At 41.5% G+C, this 22,285-nt stretch overlaps 1 protein-coding gene across 1 annotated transcript; it reads right to left on the bottom strand.

Annotated features, from left to right (window-relative positions):
• Positions 1–559: 559 nt before the first annotated feature.
• On the bottom strand, positions 560–21,098 carry LOC120517396 (prestalk protein-like). The gene is made up of 15 exons (XM_039739700.1): positions 21,083–21,098; positions 20,914–21,000; positions 19,672–19,803; positions 19,049–19,195; positions 16,333–16,437; positions 15,869–16,009; positions 10,750–10,860; positions 10,110–10,217; positions 6,875–7,009; positions 6,361–6,483; positions 5,414–5,557; positions 4,996–5,109; positions 4,683–4,817; positions 2,469–2,585; positions 560–594 (listed from the first exon to the last, which is right to left on the bottom strand). The coding sequence occupies exons 1-15, from the start codon at positions 21,096–21,098 to the stop codon at positions 560–562; spliced, it is 1,650 nt and encodes a 549-aa protein (XP_039595634.1).
• Positions 21,099–22,285: the final 1,187 nt, after the last annotated feature.

Raw genomic sequence — 22,285 nt, 5'->3', positions numbered from 1 at the left:
TTATAAAACATGCAATAGCTCAATATGAATGGAAACACAAGCTTTGTCAACACTGAAAAGAAAATAACCAAATAAAAGAAGAAAAAAGAGAAAAGGGATCAGCAAGTTTGAGAAAAGGTCAAGGGCTGCAGTACTCCAGCCATTTTCAGTTATGTAAGGTGGACTGCTATCTCCAAGGCTGGTTGGCATTGCTGCGTGGGTAATGGTGACCTTTACAGGGTTGTTAGTCAAGACGGCTGAGTCACGTTTATAGAGCACATTTAAAATGACAGCAGTTGACCAAAGTGACGTACAGTTTCAATAAATAGACCAATAAATATGTAAAGTGAAATAAAGAAGATAAAACAAACAACAAGTACTCTCATGCTAATTTAAAAAGCCAAGATGGCTTTTCAGACAGATTTAAAAGTGCACACCTAATATAAAAGAGTTAAGTGCTCCAAAGCTTAGAGGCAGCAGCCACAAAGTCTCAGTCACCTCTGAACTGAAATGTAGACCTCGGCACAAGCAGCAACTTCTGGACAGAAGTGATCATGAGGAAGAGGAAGAGTATAAGAGATCAGTAAGACAACAGGGGGCTAAACCATTCAGCAACTTAAAAACAAACAATAGATTTTAAGATCAATCCAATAGGGAACTGGACGCCAGTGAAGAGATGTATTCACTAAGACAGTTGTGATGTGATTCTGTTTGTGATGTGATCTGCAGCATTCTGGCTGATCTGTAGACGATGAGATGATTGGTAGACTTCAGTGTACAATAAGGTGCAATGGCCAAGTCATGAAGAGAAAAGGGCATGAATGTGTGTTTCAAAATCAGCTACAGAAAGAGAAGGCTTGACTTTAGTGAACAGCCCGCCCGCTGATAGAGACTGGCCTTCAGAGCTGAGGAGTTCATTTGTGTGCTGAATTTGAGGGCACTTCCAAAAATTCCAGACTTTATGGAAAGGGTTTACAGTCAGTTGTCAGAGGGCCAAGGCTCCTTGAAGTGCAATAAAGTGTAATAAAGAAGCCCCATTCTGGTTTAAATGGCAGCAGACTAGTCAGGTGAGGTCAGCAGGAAGTCCCCATGAAGGGTTGACTTTGTTTTCTTTGTTCACCTGCCACAAAAATGCCTTGTTGTATCCACTGGAACAGCATATTTGGTTTATGGAGGATTTTCCAAGTGGCACCCCTGAGATTAAGAGAAGGCTGGCACTTGGAAGAAATGTGGTGTCCAGTAAGAAAAACATTTGGAAAAGCAATAATATCAGGTTGACAACCAAATTACAGATTGGTCAGAGTGACCGTTTTCCTAAACGAAACATGTGTCTGTGAAACCTGGACACTGAGGAAGGCAGAGAGGTGAACGATCAATACGTTTGAACTGCAGTGCTGGACATGTCTGTCAACCAGAATAACGAACCAAGTAGTGCTGGAAGACATCAAACTGGAAATCTCACTGGAGACCATGATAACACAGCAAAACACGGCTCTCTTACTTTGGTCATATGCCAAGCAGATCGCTTAAGAAGGACATCATACTTTAGATTAGTCAGTGGCAAAGAGGAAGTGTCCATCCAAGAGCTTGATGGCTCAACACCATCAAGAAAGGTACTGGACTGAACACAGCAGAAATGAAAGTAGCAATGAGTGACCAGAAGACATGGACAACACTGATCAACAGAGTGACCGAGAGTCGTAGTTGTCTGAATGGATAGAGTGCCTTCAAGTAGAAACCTGGAGGTTTGTGCTCCTGTAATTGGTGAAGAAGGGGCACCTGACTGGTTCTGTGAGTACTACAACACAACAACAAAGCACTTCTTCCCAAACAACAGAGGTTGCCACCAGCATTTCAGACTGTATGGTCAAATTGATATGACGACTATCATGACATCCTGGTGTGTCATGACCACTGACTTCCCACTGACTCTGCCTACTTCCCTGGTACCCACTGCCTCACAGGAACTCTTCATAAGATCGTCACTTCAGTCACAAAGCGTTTCAAATGAAGAGGCCTTGATTCTCTTCCAGCATGGTCAGTGGAAATGCCACCAGGGTCTTTGCACACCTTAACTTACTCGTCAGTGTGGCTTTCCCACCAGCGACCCCAATGTTCTTCTGTGTTTTGGACTTGAACGCGTGATCATCCTGTTCTCTCTTTGTGTAATGGATGGCACTTCTCTTTGTCTCAAGCAGCACCAAAGAAGTAAACGCAGATTTTGAAATGTTCAGATTACAGTTCTGACTGTCGACTGCGATGGCTCAGGTTATGCCACTGAACTGGACTTTCAGTGCAGTCCTGTCTTCACGTTGTGACTTCTCCTGCCTTGCTTGTCCACCCAGTCTTGTGTCCCGATCTCATTCATTAATTACATGTGGCCAGTTGGCAAAGAGGAACATGGATGTGCCAGTGGAATCAAGTTAAGTGTCTGTCATTAACCGTCTTCACCAAGGTATGCAAAGCAACACAAAAAATGAAATACTCACGCGTCACGTAGGAATAAGCAGAGGACACGCAGTACATGTCACCCTGAGGGCACACCTCAGCGTGGCTCTCACATGTTGTCCATGAAGTGGCGTAACAGTTGTTGCAAGTCAAAGTGTCTGAAAAACAAGTCGGCACAAAAGCAACTCTTATTATGTTTGTATTGGGACAGAGTTTGGCAAAAGACACAGCTCACCTGTCTCCTGCACGTTCTCCTTAAAAGTCACCATGTATTCAATCATTAGATAAACATATTTAGGTCATGTTCATCACTCAAGAATCAATACAAAGCAACCTCCAAGTCATGTCAGCTCTAATGGTAAAGTTAATAAAGCGAGGAGAGTCACTTGAAGACATGTGGGATGATCCCATCGTCGGTCACCATTGCACTCCACAAATGTTACACGTTTTTTGTTCATAACGCCTTTAATCGACACACATTATTATCATTCTAAACATGCTTTCCATTAGCTAGATTATCATGTGACCCAGGCCGACCTGTAGGCTGGACTGCTTGTTTCATCCATTTTATGAGTGGGATCTTCAGCAAGAGTTACACTCAGCTAGAGTGAGCCCATCCAGGAAGCCATCTTTGTTACAAATATGCAGCAGCTTCCACATTGTGCATGACCATGAAGTACTTGAAGTGGGTTTAACTTAACATCATAAGGCACTTTACACCAAAGATACAAATTGAAAAGCTACAAAAAATAAAGAAGCAGAAGAGTCTCAAACAAAAATATCATCAAGAAGCAAGAGGAGCTCTAAAAGCCAAAGCACAATATGAAACAACAAAGAATGACGCAAGGCAGAGAACTTCTGAGTTTAAAGGTAGCAGAGAAGCTCAGCATGGTGCACAGTGGAGGAGTGAGCTGAGAACAATGAACATCATAACGGCGATGAACAAGCTGGAGATGGCAGGGCAGACTGTTATCTTGATGCACAAAGAGACCTGGGAACAAAGATCTAAGGGACATGGAGTCTCAGAGCAGGACACGAGGAACGGAGGAAGGCAAGAAGATCTCAGAAGACCTCAGGTGTTTAGGAGGTTTACAAGGAATGAGCATACAGCAGCGTTGGGGCAAACAGCTTAATAAGACAAAAGCTGAGCTTTGAAGACAATTGAATTTTAAACACGTTAAACAAACAATTTAAATACATGATGACAATTTAATCTTTAAATGTGACTGGCATAGTGGAACAGACACCAGATAGCTAGATAGAAGTGAAAGGCACTATATGATACTATAGGATTTTACATTTAGTATTCTCCCTGTGATCATCCCTTCATTGACTTTACATTTGTTTGATTAAGGTACCATTTTTGTTTTACTTATCTATCCTGGGATTTTATTGGATAATTAGGTATAAACTGTCACTCTGCTTCAGGAAAGCTTATTAGTGTCCTTTGCTTTGACATTTAAGGCAATGGCCAAGTTGCACCCCACACATGATTTGAACCCAAGGGACAGCTGACTAAGTAGACTTGACGAGAGCTTTACTGAATGACGTAACTGATCTCAGATAACCACTTCCATGTTGTTCACTGGTTCACACATGTTGGGCTCCATTTTTGTGTTCACATGCCTCCTTTTAACAGATTGTCAACTCTGATAATCAAAAGAATATCCTAATCTGACTGCCATTTTTTATCTGTCCACTTGATGCCAGTCAACATATCAAGTGAGCCGAATAGCTTGGTGTGCTATGCGGGAAATGACGTGACGTGCCAGACCACCGTGAGCTGCCAGGGAGTTGAAGACCACTGCTTCATCTCAGGTACAAAACTCAGCCGCTTTTGTATTTCATTTCTCTTTTCTTTCTTCTATATATTCATATATAATTGTGGTATATACACACACTCTGAAAGTGAGAACTCGATGTCTGCACCTTATTAATCTGCACATGTGATGAGTGGACTCTGATGTGGCCTGTTATGAGTGTGTAAATCCATTTAAAAGGGGAGACAGAGAGAAAGAAAGAAAGAAAGAAAGAAAGAAAGAAAGAAAGAAAGAAAGAATGGCACAATATAACAGATAGATAGAAGCTCAGTGAATAAATGAATGAATAAGTAAATAAATAAATATTATTACAAACAGGAAGCACCAATCAAACAAACCCCCTCAAATTCTTGAGACGAGAAAGACCAAGTTAGCCCAAAGCAGTAAAGGCATCGGTGCCATTGACAAGTGGGACTTTAAATGCCCACCACTCACCTGGTCGATTGCACAAATTTCCTTGGCAGCACCTGCTGTTAGACATAAAAGGCCAACTGCGGGCGGTCAGGGAGTGCGGCGGGTCGTTGCACACGCTCTGGGAGGTGCATCCCCTGTACACGTTTTGTCCGTCATCTGAAACAAAAGCAGAGTCCATTGGAAACAAGACCAGCAGTAATCCCACATTAGAAGTTTACGCAGCTTTTACCAAACAAGGAGCCATTTTGCCAGGTGCACACCAAAGTAAAATGACAGAACTGAGCAGAACTGAAGACTCAATAAAAAGGACAAGTGGACATGTGGACGCACACACCTGATGTAAAGCAGTTGTCCTCAACGCCAGTGCACTGCACCGCATTCTGGCACGTCCCATCCGTCGTTGCACAGCAGAGCAGCCCGTTTATGACACCAGATGTGTTAGACACGACTGAAAAACACAAATTCAACAAAAGCTGAATCTCAGGGTCTGGCTTAAGATTTTATTTTTCCATTTGTAATATGTCACAATGGTTAACTCTCACCAGGTGACCCTACAATGTTACACATCTCTGCCCACAAACATTCATTTACAGAACAAGGAGTGTTTCTTGTTATTTTTGCTGATCTTTGTTCTCTTTGAACATCTCCAAGGCCTGCTAAGCAGCACCACCGTTCCATGGTTTCAAACACCTTGTAGGATTTGTAGTACGGAGGCTGCAGACATTTCAGGGCCTTTTCTGCTTCCGGCTCACCTGTTTCTGTGTTGCACAGGTCGGTGTCGCAGCAGTGGGATGTCCAAATGCTACTTGCAAGTCCATAGTTAGTTGACTCTGTTGTGTTGCATCTGTCCAGCGTAACACAGGACCTCTCGGTCTCACTGTTTGTCACTCCCAAGCCTGCCAAATGAATGAAGAAAGGGATGATAGAGTTGTCTCTTAATCACTTATTACTGTTGTATTCAACAGTGACGCCATGGCGTGTGCAGTGGAGGACGTTCAATCAAATCATCTAAATGACCTGCAAGTACTTGGGAGTTCTCGTCCACACACTCTTTGTTGTGTCGTGTCACAGTCCTCTGTTTATCTTTTCTATTATTTATTTCTGCTTAATAAATAACAGAATAGCTATTGGCTGTATTTTGTATGGCCCACCCCTTTGTGACCCCTTACACCCGTATTGTCTACAGTTCTGCTGTTTCTGGTCACCTGATACAGAAGTCATGTGACATGTTCCATCACTATTTCCCACCTATTTAAGATGACAGCTCCTGGTATCCTAGGCCTGGGACATCTACTGTAGTAACTGATTTTTTCATCTTTGCTTTGTTATTTGACGAATCTTTTTGGACATGTTTGGTGACCTTTGCTTTTGACTTTTGTTTTCGCTTGACGCAGATACCCTGGACTTTCTTGATTCCTGACCAAGGTGGTGTTTATTACCTGAGTGTTCCTCTGTCCCCTTTTCTGGTTTAAACATTTACAATGTCATTCTTTGACTATCAAGTTGTTAGTTTTCATTTTGTGTTTTCTCATTTCTTCTACCTTTTGGTTAAAAGCCCCAGTCCTCCTCAGCCATGCCACTTAACGCCATTATTACCACAGGGCCTTCATCACAGATAGAAGAGTAAACTTGTAATAAAAAATGGAGACAAAAACCAAAACGCAATGAAATGCCACTGAAGGCAGTGAACTCTTCTTACCAGAGCTGTTAACATTGACAAAAACTCCACAGGCTGAATTTTCAGAATCACATGAAGTTGTCGTGTTTTCACAAACGTCCCACGAAGGTGACGACTGACACACATAGCAGCTTAAAGTGACATCTAGAAATGAAAAAAGAAACAATAAGTCATGAATGGTCTTGATTTGTTATTTCAATTGTGTCAGATAACAAACAAATAAATAAATACATTAAAACAGTCCATTGAAAACTGGGGTCAAACCAAGGGACAAAAGACCAAATCTTTGCTGTCATTTTATGTCCACAAGGTGGGGTGCCAGCCCATCAGAGGGCACACTCACATTCACCCACATATCAGCAAGCAAAGCACCTAAAACACATCTTCAATGGTGTGGGAATTCAAAAAACCTGCACAGACTTGGAGAGAAAGTACAAATTCTGCAGACTTGAACCCGAACCACGCAACCCTTCAGGCGCTGCAGCACCAACCACTGTGCCACCGACAGGCACGCGGGAACGAGAAGGAGGCTTACTGGGTTTATTGCAGACATTTCCTTGGCAGCAGTGAGTCTGTTGGCTCAGAGAGATCTGCAGGCTGGCAGCTGCTGTGACGGGATTGTCACACACGCTTTGTGACGCACAACCTGAATATGCAGATAATCCGGTATCTAAAAAAAAATATGAAAACAGATTTGTATGCTAGCACTTGTTAACAGCCTTACATTGTGACATGCCAAAAACCTGTAAATTAAAAATCATTAAATCCAAGACTGTAAAAGAATGAATTCATTTTGGCTTTAGAAAGGTTTCTACATTTTGGTTCCATAATTAGCTTTGCTATCTTTGGATAATTCTCTCTTCTAGAATTCTATTTTGGCCTTTTGGATTAACAAATTCTGAATTTTGGACTTAGATTTTTGTTTTTAAGTTTGATAAATCTTTAAAGATTTCATTTTTTGAATTAAATGCCTCATGGTGAGAGTTAAAGCCTAAAGAACCTCTCGGCAGGAATGGAGATCTTCGACTCCCCCAAAGGCATCAAGAAGCTTTGAGTTGTTGAGTACTTTGCGGTTTTCTTAGCATTACGTTAACCTCCAGAAAAACAAGCCAAACAAGAAAAAATGTTATTACTTGTAACAGAAAAGTGAAAATGCCAAAATATCAGCCTTAATTCAATAGACGTGGTCTGCCTAGTGTCCACTGCTGTACTGATGCAGTCTTTGGAGTCACGTTATTTGAGACAATCACCAACACATAGGGACAATTTTTTATGTTGGTTTTACGCATGAGAGGGTAAAATGTCAGTGCCTGATCTGTGCCAGTGATGCACCCGTTGTTTTATTGTAGCCTACCACAGCGCCAGGCTTAGTGACTTCCACATTCCCCTGACACAAACATTGACAGCTGCAGATAGTGAACAGTGCTTGAGGGACTAATGTCTTTCTTGTCCTTCTACTTGATTGCCATCATTTTGACAGCAACCCTTCATTTGACCACACATATCATGGCGGCCCGGTCATACAGTCTGCATATCCAGGTTATCCAGGTCAGCATCCGGTGGCCAATTCACATCATCCTCATCATCTCTTGACACAACTAATGGTTCAGTTTCACTCTCTTCTAAAACTGGCTTTACAGCTTCTTGTTTACACGCCATTGTGTGTTTTGTTTAAGGCTCCTCCGTACTCATGAGTATCAATGACTTACCACAGACTGGTAGAACACATAGAAGAATTCAAGATCGCCAATGACCCCACTGAGTGATTCCGTTTCTTCTGCATTTCTAGCCTGACTTGGCCTAGCATCATGGGCAATTGACCTGTAAAGATCCAATCTGCTATGGGACAACCAGAGCACATACTGAAACTGCCAGCTAGAAGTTTATGTAAGCAACCAGGAGAAGAGATTAATGTTGGATCGTTAATAAAATGACCAGCTTTTGAACCTCAGTACCGATATAATAATATGGTTCTGAAGCAAATAAGCGTCTTACATGAGGCTTCCTTTTGATAACTGTGGAGTCTGGGATTGTTGCGGAGATTGAGAGGACAGCTGATGCTTACTTCTGGTAATGAAAATCCTAAAATGCTGCTGTTTTTTTGTTTTTTGGTACTTTAGTCCGGGTGTACCACACAACCCTAGAAATGACTTTGCAAAAGGCAAGAAAGGAGCCAAAAGCTGGAAATCTAAACAGAGAGATGCCAAAGTAAGAACAAGAGACACACATGAGAGTCAAACAGAGGCAAAAGATGAGAAATCTGGAGATTCTTAGAATGAATTACAAAAGCATTCAGCAAAAAGGTCTGTTTAGGAATCCATCAGCTCCGATAAGGAAGTGATCTTTCTGAGTGACTTTTAACTCAAAGACCAATTGGTCAAAAGTCACAACCTCAGAAGACACCCCCATAGAGATGCAAGAGTGGCCCTAATAACAACTAAGGCACAACAAGGTGCCAACCATACCCATTCAATATGGCGGTGATAATGGTTAAAATAAAAACGTATGTCGAGGTCTCCAAAACACACAATCTCTATTCTCTTATCATTCAGATTGAGCAAATTGGGGATATTCTGGTGGCAATTCAGACATTCCAGTATGGGTGTAAGAGAGTTTGTTTTGCTACTGTATATCTGTGTGCCATCTGCGTAGCAATAACAGGAAATCTTATATTTTTTATATTTTTAGAACCACATTGATGACCCAATGCTCATAGCGTTGAATTAAATTAAGCAGGTTTGAGCATGGATGAAGGGCTTATGAGTGCATGTCTCCCCTCTTTTTTGGGCCCTTATTCTGCTTATTTATTTATTCATTTTGTTGAGAGAACTGGTGCAGATTTAAGCTCCATTATACTCGTTATACATGGCGTTACAAGTGAAACAACCCCAAGTGCAATAAAGAAGCCCCGTCCTGCCAGGTGAGGCTTTTTTCTATATTTACCTGCCAAAAATATGGCAGTGATAATGGTTAAAATAAAAATAAAAGATCAAATGTAAGTCGTAAATGAAAAAAACAAATGGCAGATTCATTACCTGCAGTACTGAAAACCCCAAAAACAGTGCAAGAAAATCTGCAAATAAGAAGTCCAATATAACAGTAACTCGAGGAGGCAGGATGAAGGGACAAAAGTGCACAAGACTCCAGAAAATTCTCTAGGATCTGTGGGGTCAAAAACAAATGACCAACATGACACCTGCTGAGGACACAATGGAGATGGACAGTCGGCATCAGGACTGTGGTCACCTGGAGGAGTTAGCGCTCGGACGGACTGGCGCTGTGCTGCACGTGCACACCGAGAATGATAACGGCTCACAGTTAGAAATGGGGACTGTGGTTTATGTCATTACCTGGTCAGTGGGTCTCGCCTGTGGGACCTGTGGGTTCAAATGTGTTCATCTACAGTGTTCTGCCGTGAAGTCACGTCCTTCAAGCTCCACAAAATATACTTCAACGTCCTAGTCTTTACCACGGTGATGAAATGTAGAGTTTGATTTGAGTTTTTCTTGCCCTGAAGTTTCTTTCTCATCCAAAAGATCAGGTAAGCACATGTAAATCACATTGAATAACTTCACAGGTTGATTAATCAAACTAAATGGCATGCACGCACTTCGTGATTGTTTGGTTTAAAATGTGATCACCAAAGTCTGAGAAACAGGAAGATGTCAGAAGACACACTGGTACGAAATGCACTCATAAAATATTAAAAATCTACTTCGTAAAAGACTAGCAAATGAAAGTAGGGTAAGTTTGACTTCCAACGGGCATACCTGAGATAAAGCAGTGGTCCTGAATGCCAGTGCACATGACCAGCCTCTGGCACAGGCCGTTCAATCCAGCACAGCAGACTAAGCCATTGGGGTCGCTGGCAACGCTAACTGTGGGAACAAAAAGAAAACGAGTGACCACATCATCCAGATCTTTTATCACAGGCACATTCTGAATATGACATCCTGTCCAATGGCTTTAACTCTCAAAAAGTGTAGAAACACATGGAGTCCTCGTGGAATTCTTTCAAGTTAACAATCCAAAGGTTGCCCTCAAGAATTTACAAAATCCTTTCATCCATCTAGCGGATGTTCCAATCTGACTTTTCAATTGTAAGGTTTTAAAGAGGCAGAGTCTAAAATGGCAACCTCAGGCACAAGACCAGAAGCAAACCCTGGGCACACTGGCACTCAGACACACACCCACACGGATACTGAACCAGTAAGCCTAACTGGTAAAGAAGTGGAGATCTTGGAGAACAAGAGCAAATAGATGAGGAGAAATTACAAAAACTCCTCAGAGACAGTGAGCATGCAGGCTGGCATCGATGCCCAACCTCACCATGACACACTATGTCAACCCCACAGGTACAAAATATTAAAGCTTTAATAACAATAGAATAAAATGAATAAGGAAAATTACCATTTTCAGCATTACACAGGTCTGAGCTGCAGCACTGAGAAATCCAGGCTGTGCTTCCATATCCGTAGTTCAGTGAGACGCTCACATTGCAGCTCTCCGAACGCACACTGTCTTTGGAAAATGTTGTATGAATTCACATCTAAAGAATCAAACAAGAACACAAACTTAATCATTTAAAAGAAAAAAGAGTGTTGTCATTAAAAGGGATGTATGAGGGAAGCCTACCAACAAATTAGCCATCAGACCAAAGAAATATACCAGCGCACCAAACACGCAAAGAACTCACGAGGCCTTCCTGTGACCCCCCAATGAAACACCTTATCTGGCTTGAGTGGCCAGTCCTCTGTCACTGACTTGATGTCCTCATCATCTTCAGAACCAAAGTTACCCACCTGTGACATGTGCAGCGTGGGCATTTGTGAAACAGAAGGGTGACTGATGGCTGACAGCCTCATCCATGCCATATCCTGATGTATGGCCCTGAACACCACAGCTGATCAATGTGATACCGACTGGCTATGTGGGCCTTGTGTGGCCAATAATCGTTGAGCACTTCATCTTCAACATTAATATAAACTGGGAGTCTGATTTGCCAGCATTGGCTAAGATGTTGAATGCTTTGTTGTTTGGTTTCATCACCAGTTATGAAATTCCCTGTTTATGCTTCCCAAATTGTTTTTAGCCTGAACTCATCAGCCTGACATTCTCGTGAGAACATTCCATGTGGTGTTGTTTCATTTCAGGTGTCATCTAACATGCGTGGACCTCACTGATTTAACTAACTGTTCATGAATAACTGACTCAACTGGCTCACACATAACCAGTATAGCGCCTGCTCTCTCATACACTGTCACTGTCTCCATTACCGTTCACTGCACGCTGATAACCTTTTCTTCCACCTTTACAATCAAAGGCCAGCCAGACCTTGTTCATCTTCATGCTGCCATGACAGAATTCTGCAGGTCGTTTCTTGGCTGTAGCAGGTCATGATTCAAGTTAACTCAATGAAACTATAATGGTGTATTATCTGTCCTCAATGTTACTATGATGCTTGATTTTGTATTTTTTGGCATCCATGCTGCCTGGGACCTGAAGCAAATACGATAACATTGTAAGCCTCAAATGTTACAGAACTGGGATTTACAAATTTGGGGATGAAGAAGTTGTGGTGGAGGACTGTTGAGGTTTTAATGTCCCCAGCTAAATAACAATAATATGCACATCAGGGTGTATCGGCGCTCACCTGAGCTAAAAACCGTTGAGCAAGTCGCATTTGGAGAACTGCAGGGAGCAGACACACTTTCACAGGAGTCCCAGGAAGTGGACGAGTAGCATTGGTGACAAGTCACACTGGAATCTGAAAGTAAAATGAATGAGCAAGTTTTCATGTGAAGCCCGTATTCAGAACGTTTAACTCTTTTATTGTCTTGCATTTCTTCAATTCGGACAGTGAAATGACATTGTTTTAATTAGAGTAAAAGCAAAAACTGTGCAGTTATTCAAATTTGTGAGCCATCAAATCATTTAATTATTATACTTTTACTGTCACAAAAAAGCCTTAAGCATATTGGTGAATTAACAAAAATATTATTTGCTAGCCGTTACCCCACAAAGGCAGGCAATTAAGTACATTTTAAAATATGTATTTATATCTCTTTCCCTTCTTGCACCTTCAGAGCCTGTCCTAGGTATCCTCGTGTGTCTCCAGAGCCGGCGCTCCCTCTGTCGATAATAATAATCCCATAAAGGATACGTTTGACATTTTTGAAGTCTAAGTAATTTCTTCACAAATATTCTGTACACTACTGGATATGCATTTGTCATGCAAAATTGTGCTCTAAAATGAATTGCTTTCTCTGTATTTTAAATTCAGTGGGGGCTGGGTGGTCTCGTGGCCTCGGTACCCCTGCAGATTTTGATTTTTTTTTTCTTCTGCCCACCGGAGTGTTTTTTTTTTTGTTTTTGTTTTTTCTGCCCTCCTGGCCATCAGACCTTACTTTATTCTTTGTTAATTAATGTTTTTCTATTCTTATTTTTATATTTTTCTTTTTTCTCTCTTCATCTTGTTAAGCACTTTGAGCTTCATCATGTGCATGAAATTGTGCTCTAGAAATAAATGTTGTTGCTAAAAACATCTTTACAATGCAGCCAATGGGGAAAGGAGGAAAAGCTTCAAAACAAACTGAATGTGTCCCTTATTGCCAGTTTTTGATCTGTGTACTGTAATTACTTCCACTTTTTTAAATTTTTTATACACATCATTTTAGAATAATAAAACATTAATGTTATGAGATTCTGCCATTTTTAAACAAGTCCAGCCATGTACGATAGCTCACCACTTGTAGTCTTCTGCTAACCTTTCGCCATCGATGGGTGTGGCTTCCTCTCAAAAGACCAAATTTCCATGCCATGTGGTTGGTTTGGTTTTGATTTACTTCCATATTTATGTGAGATTCTTAAACTTAAACTAACCACAAGAATAACAATACCCAGAATATGCGATAAAATCCTTTGTTGTCACAAACATACGTCAGAAACATGGCTAGCATGGATCAGTACTCGACAACTGTCTTGGCTAAAAAAATTGACATACTGCATACATTTTTAAGCTTTTCCTTTGTTCCCCATACTCTCTATTGTAAACTGCTAGACCAGGCTTTTTTTTTTATTATTTATTGAAAGCACCAACTGTAACTTCAGTACACAATTTTGGTTGACAGATGCACACATAGCATGTTTGTGATGAAATAAGTTTGACATGAAAAATACCAGGCTTCTCTTTTAATGCCTTCGTTTCCCAGACTCCATGATTTTGAGGTGCCTTTGTCGCCACCTGTCCACTTTAATAATTTCCTTCTTTGAAGATGACTCTCAGTGTGCCTCCTATAGCTTTACAACCTCCTTGTGTCTTTCACACTTCCTCTTTCAATCACATCACCAAAACCAAACTGACCAATCACACTAAAGCTAAACAGGACACTCACGGTCCTTAGCATTTTATTATATAGTAAATTTATAATAAGAATAAGAAAGTCCATCTTTTTATTCTAACTCTAAAAGAGGACCAAATCACTCCTTCAATCATTTCCAAAAGTGGAGCAGATCCATTTTAATGTGTAGTGTGTGTCAGCCATGTTGTTGTGATGTGCAAAATCTGAAGGTTTTGGTCTATATTCTCATTATATTTTGCTCAAGACACAACAACAGATGAACTTAAATGCAGGTCACTAGCATGGACAGTTAACATCAAAGGCAATCTGTTTTCCTGAATGTATAAATATCAGTACCATCTGCTTGAACTGATCAGGAATTCAGGAGACGCCTCAAACTGTACTGATGATTTTATCTCCTGTGAAGGGAAAGGCACCAGGACTAAACTGGGTTACAGCTTAGGAAAGGAAGACATGCTATGGTTCAAGTTGTACCCGATTACTTTACAATCTGTGACCAGATGGAGATGCCATGGGACTGGAAATTACAGCTTGAGACAGGAGATTGTTAAAACATTAGAAATTTTATTGCTTGAAACAACGGCCGTACTCAAACTGATGAACAAGTTTAACCAAATTCATTCATCATATTGACAGCCAACCAATCAGGTGCATGTACCAATCACATCTTGAAAACCCCCAGGTAAACTTTTATAATAAATATGCCTTGTCTGCAGAGCGACATCAGAAGAGGGCGCCATCAACGTATGACCATTTCCATCTGATTATCAGCAAAGCATCTCATGAGCAACTTCATGTGTGAGACCCTGGGACATTAATCTTTGACATCTTTACTTTTTCATAAGCTTTTTCTAAAGACTGTATGTATCCAGACTTTACTATCAATCTTGTCTATCATTCTTTGTTCTCTTTGGAATTATTATTCATGCAATACATATCATGCTACGTTTTAACATTCTATACTTTGTCTTCATGTCTAGAGTGATTGAAGTAATAAGGTAGATTTCTTTGAGCACCTGGTGTAACCAGAGGTTTGCCATATGTTCCTTGCTGCGAGGTTTATTGAGGCTGAGGGTGTGAGCTCCACCCAATAGTAGGGAACCAGATGTCAAGTAAACAATTCTTGGTTGATAAATGGCCTATAGCCAAGGATGTGGAGCCTTTGTATGTTTGAATACATTCATAGAGACTAAAGTAATATTTATGTCTAAGATATCTTTAGCACTAGAATTACCAGAGCCTACGAGAAAACTCATAAATCCGGCCCACCTTAAATCTGTTTGCACCTCTCCGCAAGCATCTTTTGTCAAGCAGCAAGCAGCCAGCTATTCCATTCCCCACTGTTGCAGAACATTCACTACGTTCTCCCAGCTCATGCCTTGTTTGATTATCTGGGAGTGAGTGAACTGCTGGAGTTTTAGAGTGGAAATAATAGATCATTATTTGGAACACACGTATATCATATGTGTTCCATTTCTACAGTAATCTGTGTAAACACATTGTTAAAACAGAATCTTTTTCATATTTTAGTAATAAATATTACAAAATGTAGGCATAAACTATAGAATGTGTGAAGCCTGAAGTCCAAAGATCAAATAAACACTTTCACAAAAGGTTCAAGAACAATACAACAGCTTCCGCGGCGTTCCAGATAATCAAACAAGGCAGGAGCTGAGAGAAGCTTGTGAACATTCTGAGATGATGGGGGGATGAAATAGCAGGCTGCTTGCTGCTTGTCTTAATCAGCAAATTTACAGGACAAAAGACGCTGATGGAGAGGTGCGCATGGATTTAAGGTGGGCCGGATTTACGAGTTTTCTCGTAGGCTCTGGTAATTCTAGTGTTAAAACATTGTATGTTGTTCATGCCGACATTAAGTAAGTCTTTTGAAGTGCTGAGAGAGTTATAGGCTGTGTTATTCATAAGGCACTTGTGTGGTTTAAAGTGCCAAAGGTAAACCCGCTGTGTGTGTGTCATTCATAAAGTCTGTGTGTATGCATATGTCTATGTGTGTTAATCTTATGGTGCGACAGTAGACGGACCTGATGAGTACACTTACCCCTAGGTAAAGGGTAAGTAGAGGAAAATACTGTGATAATACACATGTCAGGCATGAATGTCATTGCAGTAGGTTATCTACTGGCTCTATAAAAAGAGTTGATGCCTACTGTTGGTCGCGTTGTTGCAGAAAGATCCTTGGCAGCAGCTGATATTCGATATTGTGGTGAATCCAAAGTAGTCTGCAATCATCTGCACATTGTCACAGGCACTTTGTGAGGCACAACCTTGGACCAGTCCAAGACCACTAACTAAACAAGAAAAGAAAAAAAGAGAAATGAACAGCAGAGCAAAAGGGGCAAATAACGTGTGTGTAACACATTGGCAACAATTACAATCATCAGTGCAATAAAATAAATCAACACTGGGAAAGACACACACAGAAAGTCCCAGAGTGAACTGCATCGGTCCTAGACATGTTAAACAGAAGACTCCTACCAAGAGCCCACCCGCAGGTCACATATTGCAGTAGCTAAACAAGACACATTTCTGGACGGAAGTCTGTTGTAATCCACGCTTTTTTGAATACATTCCCAATGATCGAGAAGTCCTGCTATATTCACACTTGACTTACTTCCAAGGGTGAAGCAGCGGTCTTCAATGCCGGCGCACTGCACTACTTGGTCCACGTTGCTTGTTGCAGAATGGCACTGCAGGGTATTTGGGGAAGGTGTGATGACTGTAATGAAGAATATGGAAAGTTTAAGGAATAAGACAAAGGTGCGATGATAGGATCTTGGATATTTATTGGTGAAGCAACAGTCTTAGTCCTTTTACATCAAATGACTGATTAGAAAATCTAACATTTAATGACAAAAGGAAAAATAAGCAGTGTAAGTTAAAAAAGCCTTTGAAGGAATTATTTCAGACCTGCTCTTAGACCACATAACAATGTGCCACCACACCATACTGTTGTTAAATCCTCTTATTTCAATTTATGGTCACAAAAGGCCAGTGCTTATAATGGGAGCACTGGGCACAAGGCACACACCAACTCTACACTGGGATGTCAGCACAACTCAAAATACGAATGATGAGGAAGTCAAACACTGAATGAAAGTCCAGAGTTGGAGACGCTAGGCAGTCTAATGCCAACTTCAGCTTCCCAACAAAGCTTACCTATTTTATCCATTTAATGTCTTCAAAACAAAATCAAGTTGAGTTTTAAATGTCCTTAGAGGCCTACTGTCCAGCATATTGCTTGTCAACTTGTTCCATTTAAACCTTTTTATATTATCGAGTCCCAGGCATTTACTCTGGAAAGGATAGTCCATGTTCACTGTACGATGTGGAAACAACATGGAAAGAACAGTTAAACGTCTGTCAGCAATGCAGTTCAACTGAGTCTGTTTCTGATGATCTGAAGTACGGAAGACCCCAGCCATGGAGGTGAAGCGTTCTTCACTTTGTGCATGAGGATTTGGATTTAAACCTGACAAGTGGACTGTAAAATGTGCACCAAGCACAGCAGGAAACACAACAGAACAGATCTTGAGGTTAGGGTGCTGACATGTGTGGACTTTGATGAATGGCATTACAAAAAGATCTTGCAATGCCAGACTAGAATGACAGGTCCAAAGCTCAGAAGATGAAAGAGACAACAAGGTCAGAAGCAGACTGGGTCACTTCTGAGATCAGAATAAACTAAAATCATCAAAAATCAAAAGCAAAAACAAAGGCAGGAATCCTGAGTAACAGTGGTGGTGTGCCACCATCTTAAAGCACAGCAACAGGAATCAGCACAATGAAACATACAGCGTTTATGTAGAGTGATCTTCACAGAGTGCAGGCGCAGAACACGGTGGTTACTAAATGCAGAGTGAGCACGCTAAGACACAAAGAACAAAGAGAAGATACAAAAGAGAAGCCCAGCATCATCTCTCCATGAATTATTTCTTGAACTACGGCCAGTCGACATCACAGGAGATCAGAATTGTAAAAGAGAAAGCCAAAGATAAAGTCAGACACGGTGACAGACCTGGAGACCTCAGCCTACTAGCCTCCTGCCCCCTTCTGTAGTAGCGCAGACAGCATGACATCACAAATCATATACAGTCACCTGGTAGTAATGGTGCCATCTCCACAACAACACAACCATATGGCAAAGGGAAACACAACAACAAAATGGTGACTTAGCAATATTATTTTATAACACGAAAAAAACAAAAATCCCACCTAAAACGGTTATGCATGGAGCAAAATCTTAAAATGATGACAGCTCTTGTAGGTGTTAGTGACCTTAGCAAAGCCACCTTTACTGATGATGAGCTGCTTATCATCATCTTATCATTTTAGGACAAAATGAGGGCATAAGTCCCATATCATGGAGGATCTGCAGCAGCATCAGGCAGGGGTGTTTGCTTACAGCCACTTTCTGGAATCTTCTTTTTCTGCTCATGAACGACACATTTAGGGCAGAGTGTGACAAGAGTGTGACAGAGGACTGTTCAGCCCAGCGTTTGTGCGGCTGAGGCAGTCACTCTCACAATCACACTGTAGATCGTCAGTTGAGAATTCTGGACTGCTTCTGTCAGGCCAGTGGAGATTCTGGTCACTCCATTAGCCTGAAGGAGACAAGCGTGAGACGATGGACAAGGGGAAGCATATAAATACAGAAGAGAAGAGGGCCAAGGACAGAACCCTGAGGAGCTCCTTGTGTGACTGGCGCTGAGCTGGATCTGCTGTCACCAAGACTAACAAACTCTTGTCTATCAGTCAGATAGGACTTGAACCACTGGAGGGCAGTGCCAGAGATACCCAGCATGTTCTCCATTCTGGACAGTAGAATGTCATGTCTGACCCGAGTGTCAAATGCTGCACTGAGGTCTAATAGAATTAATATGCTGGTTTGTCCAGAGTCTGCTGCCATAAGCAAATCATTGGTTACCCATAGCAGAGCAGTTCCACAGCTGTGCCACGCCCTGACACCCGACTGAAAGGGTTCATCAAATTATTAGAGGTTAAGTAATTGGTGAGCTGGGAGGCTACAACACACTCAAGAACGTTTGACAGGAAAGGTAAGTGGGAAATAGGCCAGAAATTGTTAAGATCGTCAGCATCAAGACCAGACTTTAACATTGGGGTTACAGAAATGATTTTAAAAGTGAGAGGCACAGAGCCAGTGTCAAGGGATGAGTTTATTATTGTTGTAGCAGTCGGGATTATGGCATGAAGGCAGGATTGAAGTAGTGTGCTGGGGATGGGGTCCAGTAGACAAGTAGTCACACTTATCACACTTTCTTTCAAGAATATGTTAGTAGTGCCAGGGTGCCAAGTACCTTCTCCATTACCTTCTGTGCTGTTGGAGTTGCACAAATTTGACTGACAGCACTCCGTATGTGAAACGGCACTCAGTTCTCCAGTGTTGATGGACATGGAAACATTGCAGATGGCTGGATTGACACACGATCTGATATACTGAGTTTGATTTAAGGAATCTGAAGGAAATAAAAGCAATACAATAAGACAGGAATCACTGCACCTCACATACACTTGTGAAGAGAATAAAGTCAAAAAGAGTAAAGACGAAACAAGTTCAGGGACTTCATGGGGCTCCACAGCTCTCATTGGTGAGTTCACTGCTTTCTGTAAGAGACCCTGGAATGCACACCAGACCCATCAGTGAACTTCTAACAGCTTGACCCGCAGGGGGCAGCACTGCCACTGCACCTGGACCACCGTTATGCCATGTTTTCCTCTCACAGGGCAGACTTTTCTTCGTGATGGCCTCATGCCACAATAATCTGGCAATGCTGGAGGAGACGACCAAAAGCTGAGGCCCTGAGGCTTAATGTGCAGTCAAAGACACAAACTTCATACAAGCTGCTCACATTGACAACACAAAATCAGTTCTGAGGGTCACTCTTATTAGTTTTATATAAAAATGAATCTTTAACTGTTTCATTCTACTTACTCTGTATAGTTTGGATTGCTGAAACTCCACACTGCATTGCTGGTGATGAACATGAGGACAGCTGCTGGACGTCACAAGAGCTTGATTCATTGAGATTAGAGCACTGGTAACAGGTCAGGACAGGTGACGGGTCTGAAAACAAGAAGTGCGGATTATTCAAGCCATCCTTGTGGATATGAGACAGGTTAGGTAAGATGGCTCTACCTTAAGAATTGAGGGAAGGATCAGCTGGTAATAAACAACTAAAACATCCAACTGTGCAATCCTGTCCTGCCTTGAAACAAAGTAACGACCTTCAAATGAACATCCGTTCACCCATCCATCCACTCTCTAAATCTGTTTCATGTGCCTTTAGGCTTGTGGATAAGGTGCAAGGAAACAGCCACATGGGAAATGCTAGTCCAAGACAGGAGACCCAGACATACTCACAGTAACGCTCACTCAGTCGGCGGCCATTAATCAGCTTACACTGAGAGCCTTTAGACTGCAGAAGGAAAAACAAAATGGACAAGCACAGCAATACAGCGAGTAGATCAGGAGAAGTGTTGATCTTCATGTAGCCATTATGCCGGCTTCCATTTCATTCCAACTGCAGAGGGGGCGCTTTTCTACACTACTGTTCAACGTAAAGTCCATTATTGAAATTCTAAAAGGAGAAATTTACAGACTCAGGTCAAGCCATTCAAAGAGGGCAGGGTACCGGCGACCATCTCACACCGCAGAACAGGTAAACGGGTAGGAGTCTCCATTTTCATAGCCAAGCTAGAGCCCCCTAAATACGCAATAAACAGTAAGACTTTAATCCCAATCACAATTATAGCTCAGGCACTGCATTGAGAAAAGACATTGTTATATGGAATCATCTTTATCTTCTTCTTCTTTGGCCCTCTTTGAACTTTGACGTCCTTTTTCTGACTTTATCAAAAATCTTTCGTAATTCTGCTCTGACGGCCATTTTTCTCAAACCTTTTTGAATCCATTGATGTGGTTTGGGCAGCCACTGTTGCCTTGTGTTTCTGTACGCAAGTCCTTGTCCACCGTAATCCACTTAGAATTTGTTAAATACTGAAAGCTGACCCTCATCTTTCTAACTCAATTCATTGCGATTATGGTGTCCATTTTAAAGACTGCAATGACAGCTTCCTTTGACTTGAGATGCTTTGGCGCCCTGAACTGCACAGCCATTCTTCATGTTGTTAGCAATTCATCCAAAATACAGTGGGATTTGCGTTGTCAACTCACTTGGTTTATTGCAGAGATTTCCTTGACAGCAATCAAAATAAGCACAGTAAGCTTCTGATATGCAGCCACCAATCGTGTTTCCACCATCTGTACATGGAAAGAAAAGGAAACGGTCAACATTTCATGAAAACAGAAAAAGCGGTGAATGATGGGAAATGCAGACACGTACTGGCCTGCTGAAACATCTGAAATGGATAACTACAATACCACCCCACCCGGCTGATATGGCCAAGCCAGGGTCCCCCCATCTTATGTTTAAATTTCCTTTTTTGGCTTCTTTGTTCACCATCCATTATTGTTCATTGTTTTCCATCATCATTTATAATATTCTTCTCTTCATTTATTATTTGTTTAATTATGTTTATTCAGTTCAATTTATTCTCTTTAGTCATTATATAGACGAAGCAAAGGCGGCACTAACAAGAATGAAGAATGGCAAGGCAACAGGACAAGATGAAACACCAGCAGTAGTGTGTAAGAGTTTAGGAGATGAGGCAGTGGATGTGTTGTGGGATCTGATGAAGAAGATCTATGAAGAGGAGAGAATACCAGAAGAATAGAGGACCAGTGGGATTGTACCCATTTATAAGGAGATGGGTGACATTCAGGATTGTGGAAACTTAAGAGGGATAAAGCTGAGGTCACACACGATGAAAATATGGGGAAGGATTATAGAGAGAAAGCTTAGGGAAGAGACCACCATATGGGAGGTGCAGTTTGGTTTTATACCATGAAGAGAAACAAGTGATGCTGTGTTTGCATTGAGACAACTCATAAAGAAGCATCGAGAAAAACAGCAAGGTTTCCACATGGTGGTTATTAAATGGAGAAGCCTTATGATTGAGCACCACGTCAAGAGGTCTAGAGGTGCACGAGAGAGAAAGTAAGACCAGAGGATTGAGGACTGTCCAGGATATGTATGATGGAGTGAGTATTCAGGTTGAAAGCAGTGTTGGGGAAGCAGACAAGAGCCCAGTTCTAGTAGGTCTGCACCAGGGATCTTCTTGAAGTCCTTATATCTTTGATCTGGTTATAGAGGTGTTGAGTCATGGGATAAAAGAACAATCCCCCTGTGCAAGCTTTGTGTCAAGGACATTGTGTTGTATGACACCAGAAAGGAGGAAGTGAAAAGGGAGTTGGAACAATGGAGAAGTTCTTTGGAAGATAGAGGGAAAGAAAGAAGACAGAATATGTGAGGTTTAATGATGATCAGGATTCAGAAGTTAGCCTGCAGGGAGAACTATTGAGAAGAGTGGAGAAGTTTAAATATCTAGGATCAGTGGTAGCCCAGGATGGAGAAGTAGATGCCGAGATAACCATAGAGTGTGAATGGAACAATTGGGAGAAGGCATCAGGATTGTTGTGTGAAAGG

This window comes from Polypterus senegalus, chromosome 1 (genome assembly GCF_016835505.1).
Source record: "Polypterus senegalus isolate Bchr_013 chromosome 1, ASM1683550v1, whole genome shotgun sequence".
In the NCBI taxonomy this organism is placed as follows: Eukaryota; Metazoa; Chordata; class Cladistia; order Polypteriformes; family Polypteridae; genus Polypterus; species Polypterus senegalus.
This window is presented reverse-complemented; position numbering and strand designations above follow the sequence as displayed.

Coding starts and splice junctions, on each gene's coding strand:
- LOC120517396 (XM_039739700.1), bottom strand. Junction 7,010..10,109: donor GGACCACTGCTTTATCTCAG/GTATGCCCGTTG, acceptor ATTTTTTTTTAG/ATACCGGATTATCTGCATAT. Junction 2,586..4,682: donor AAATTTGTGCAATCGACCAG/GTGAGTGGTGGG, acceptor CTTGTTTTTCAG/ACACTTTGACTTGCAACAAC.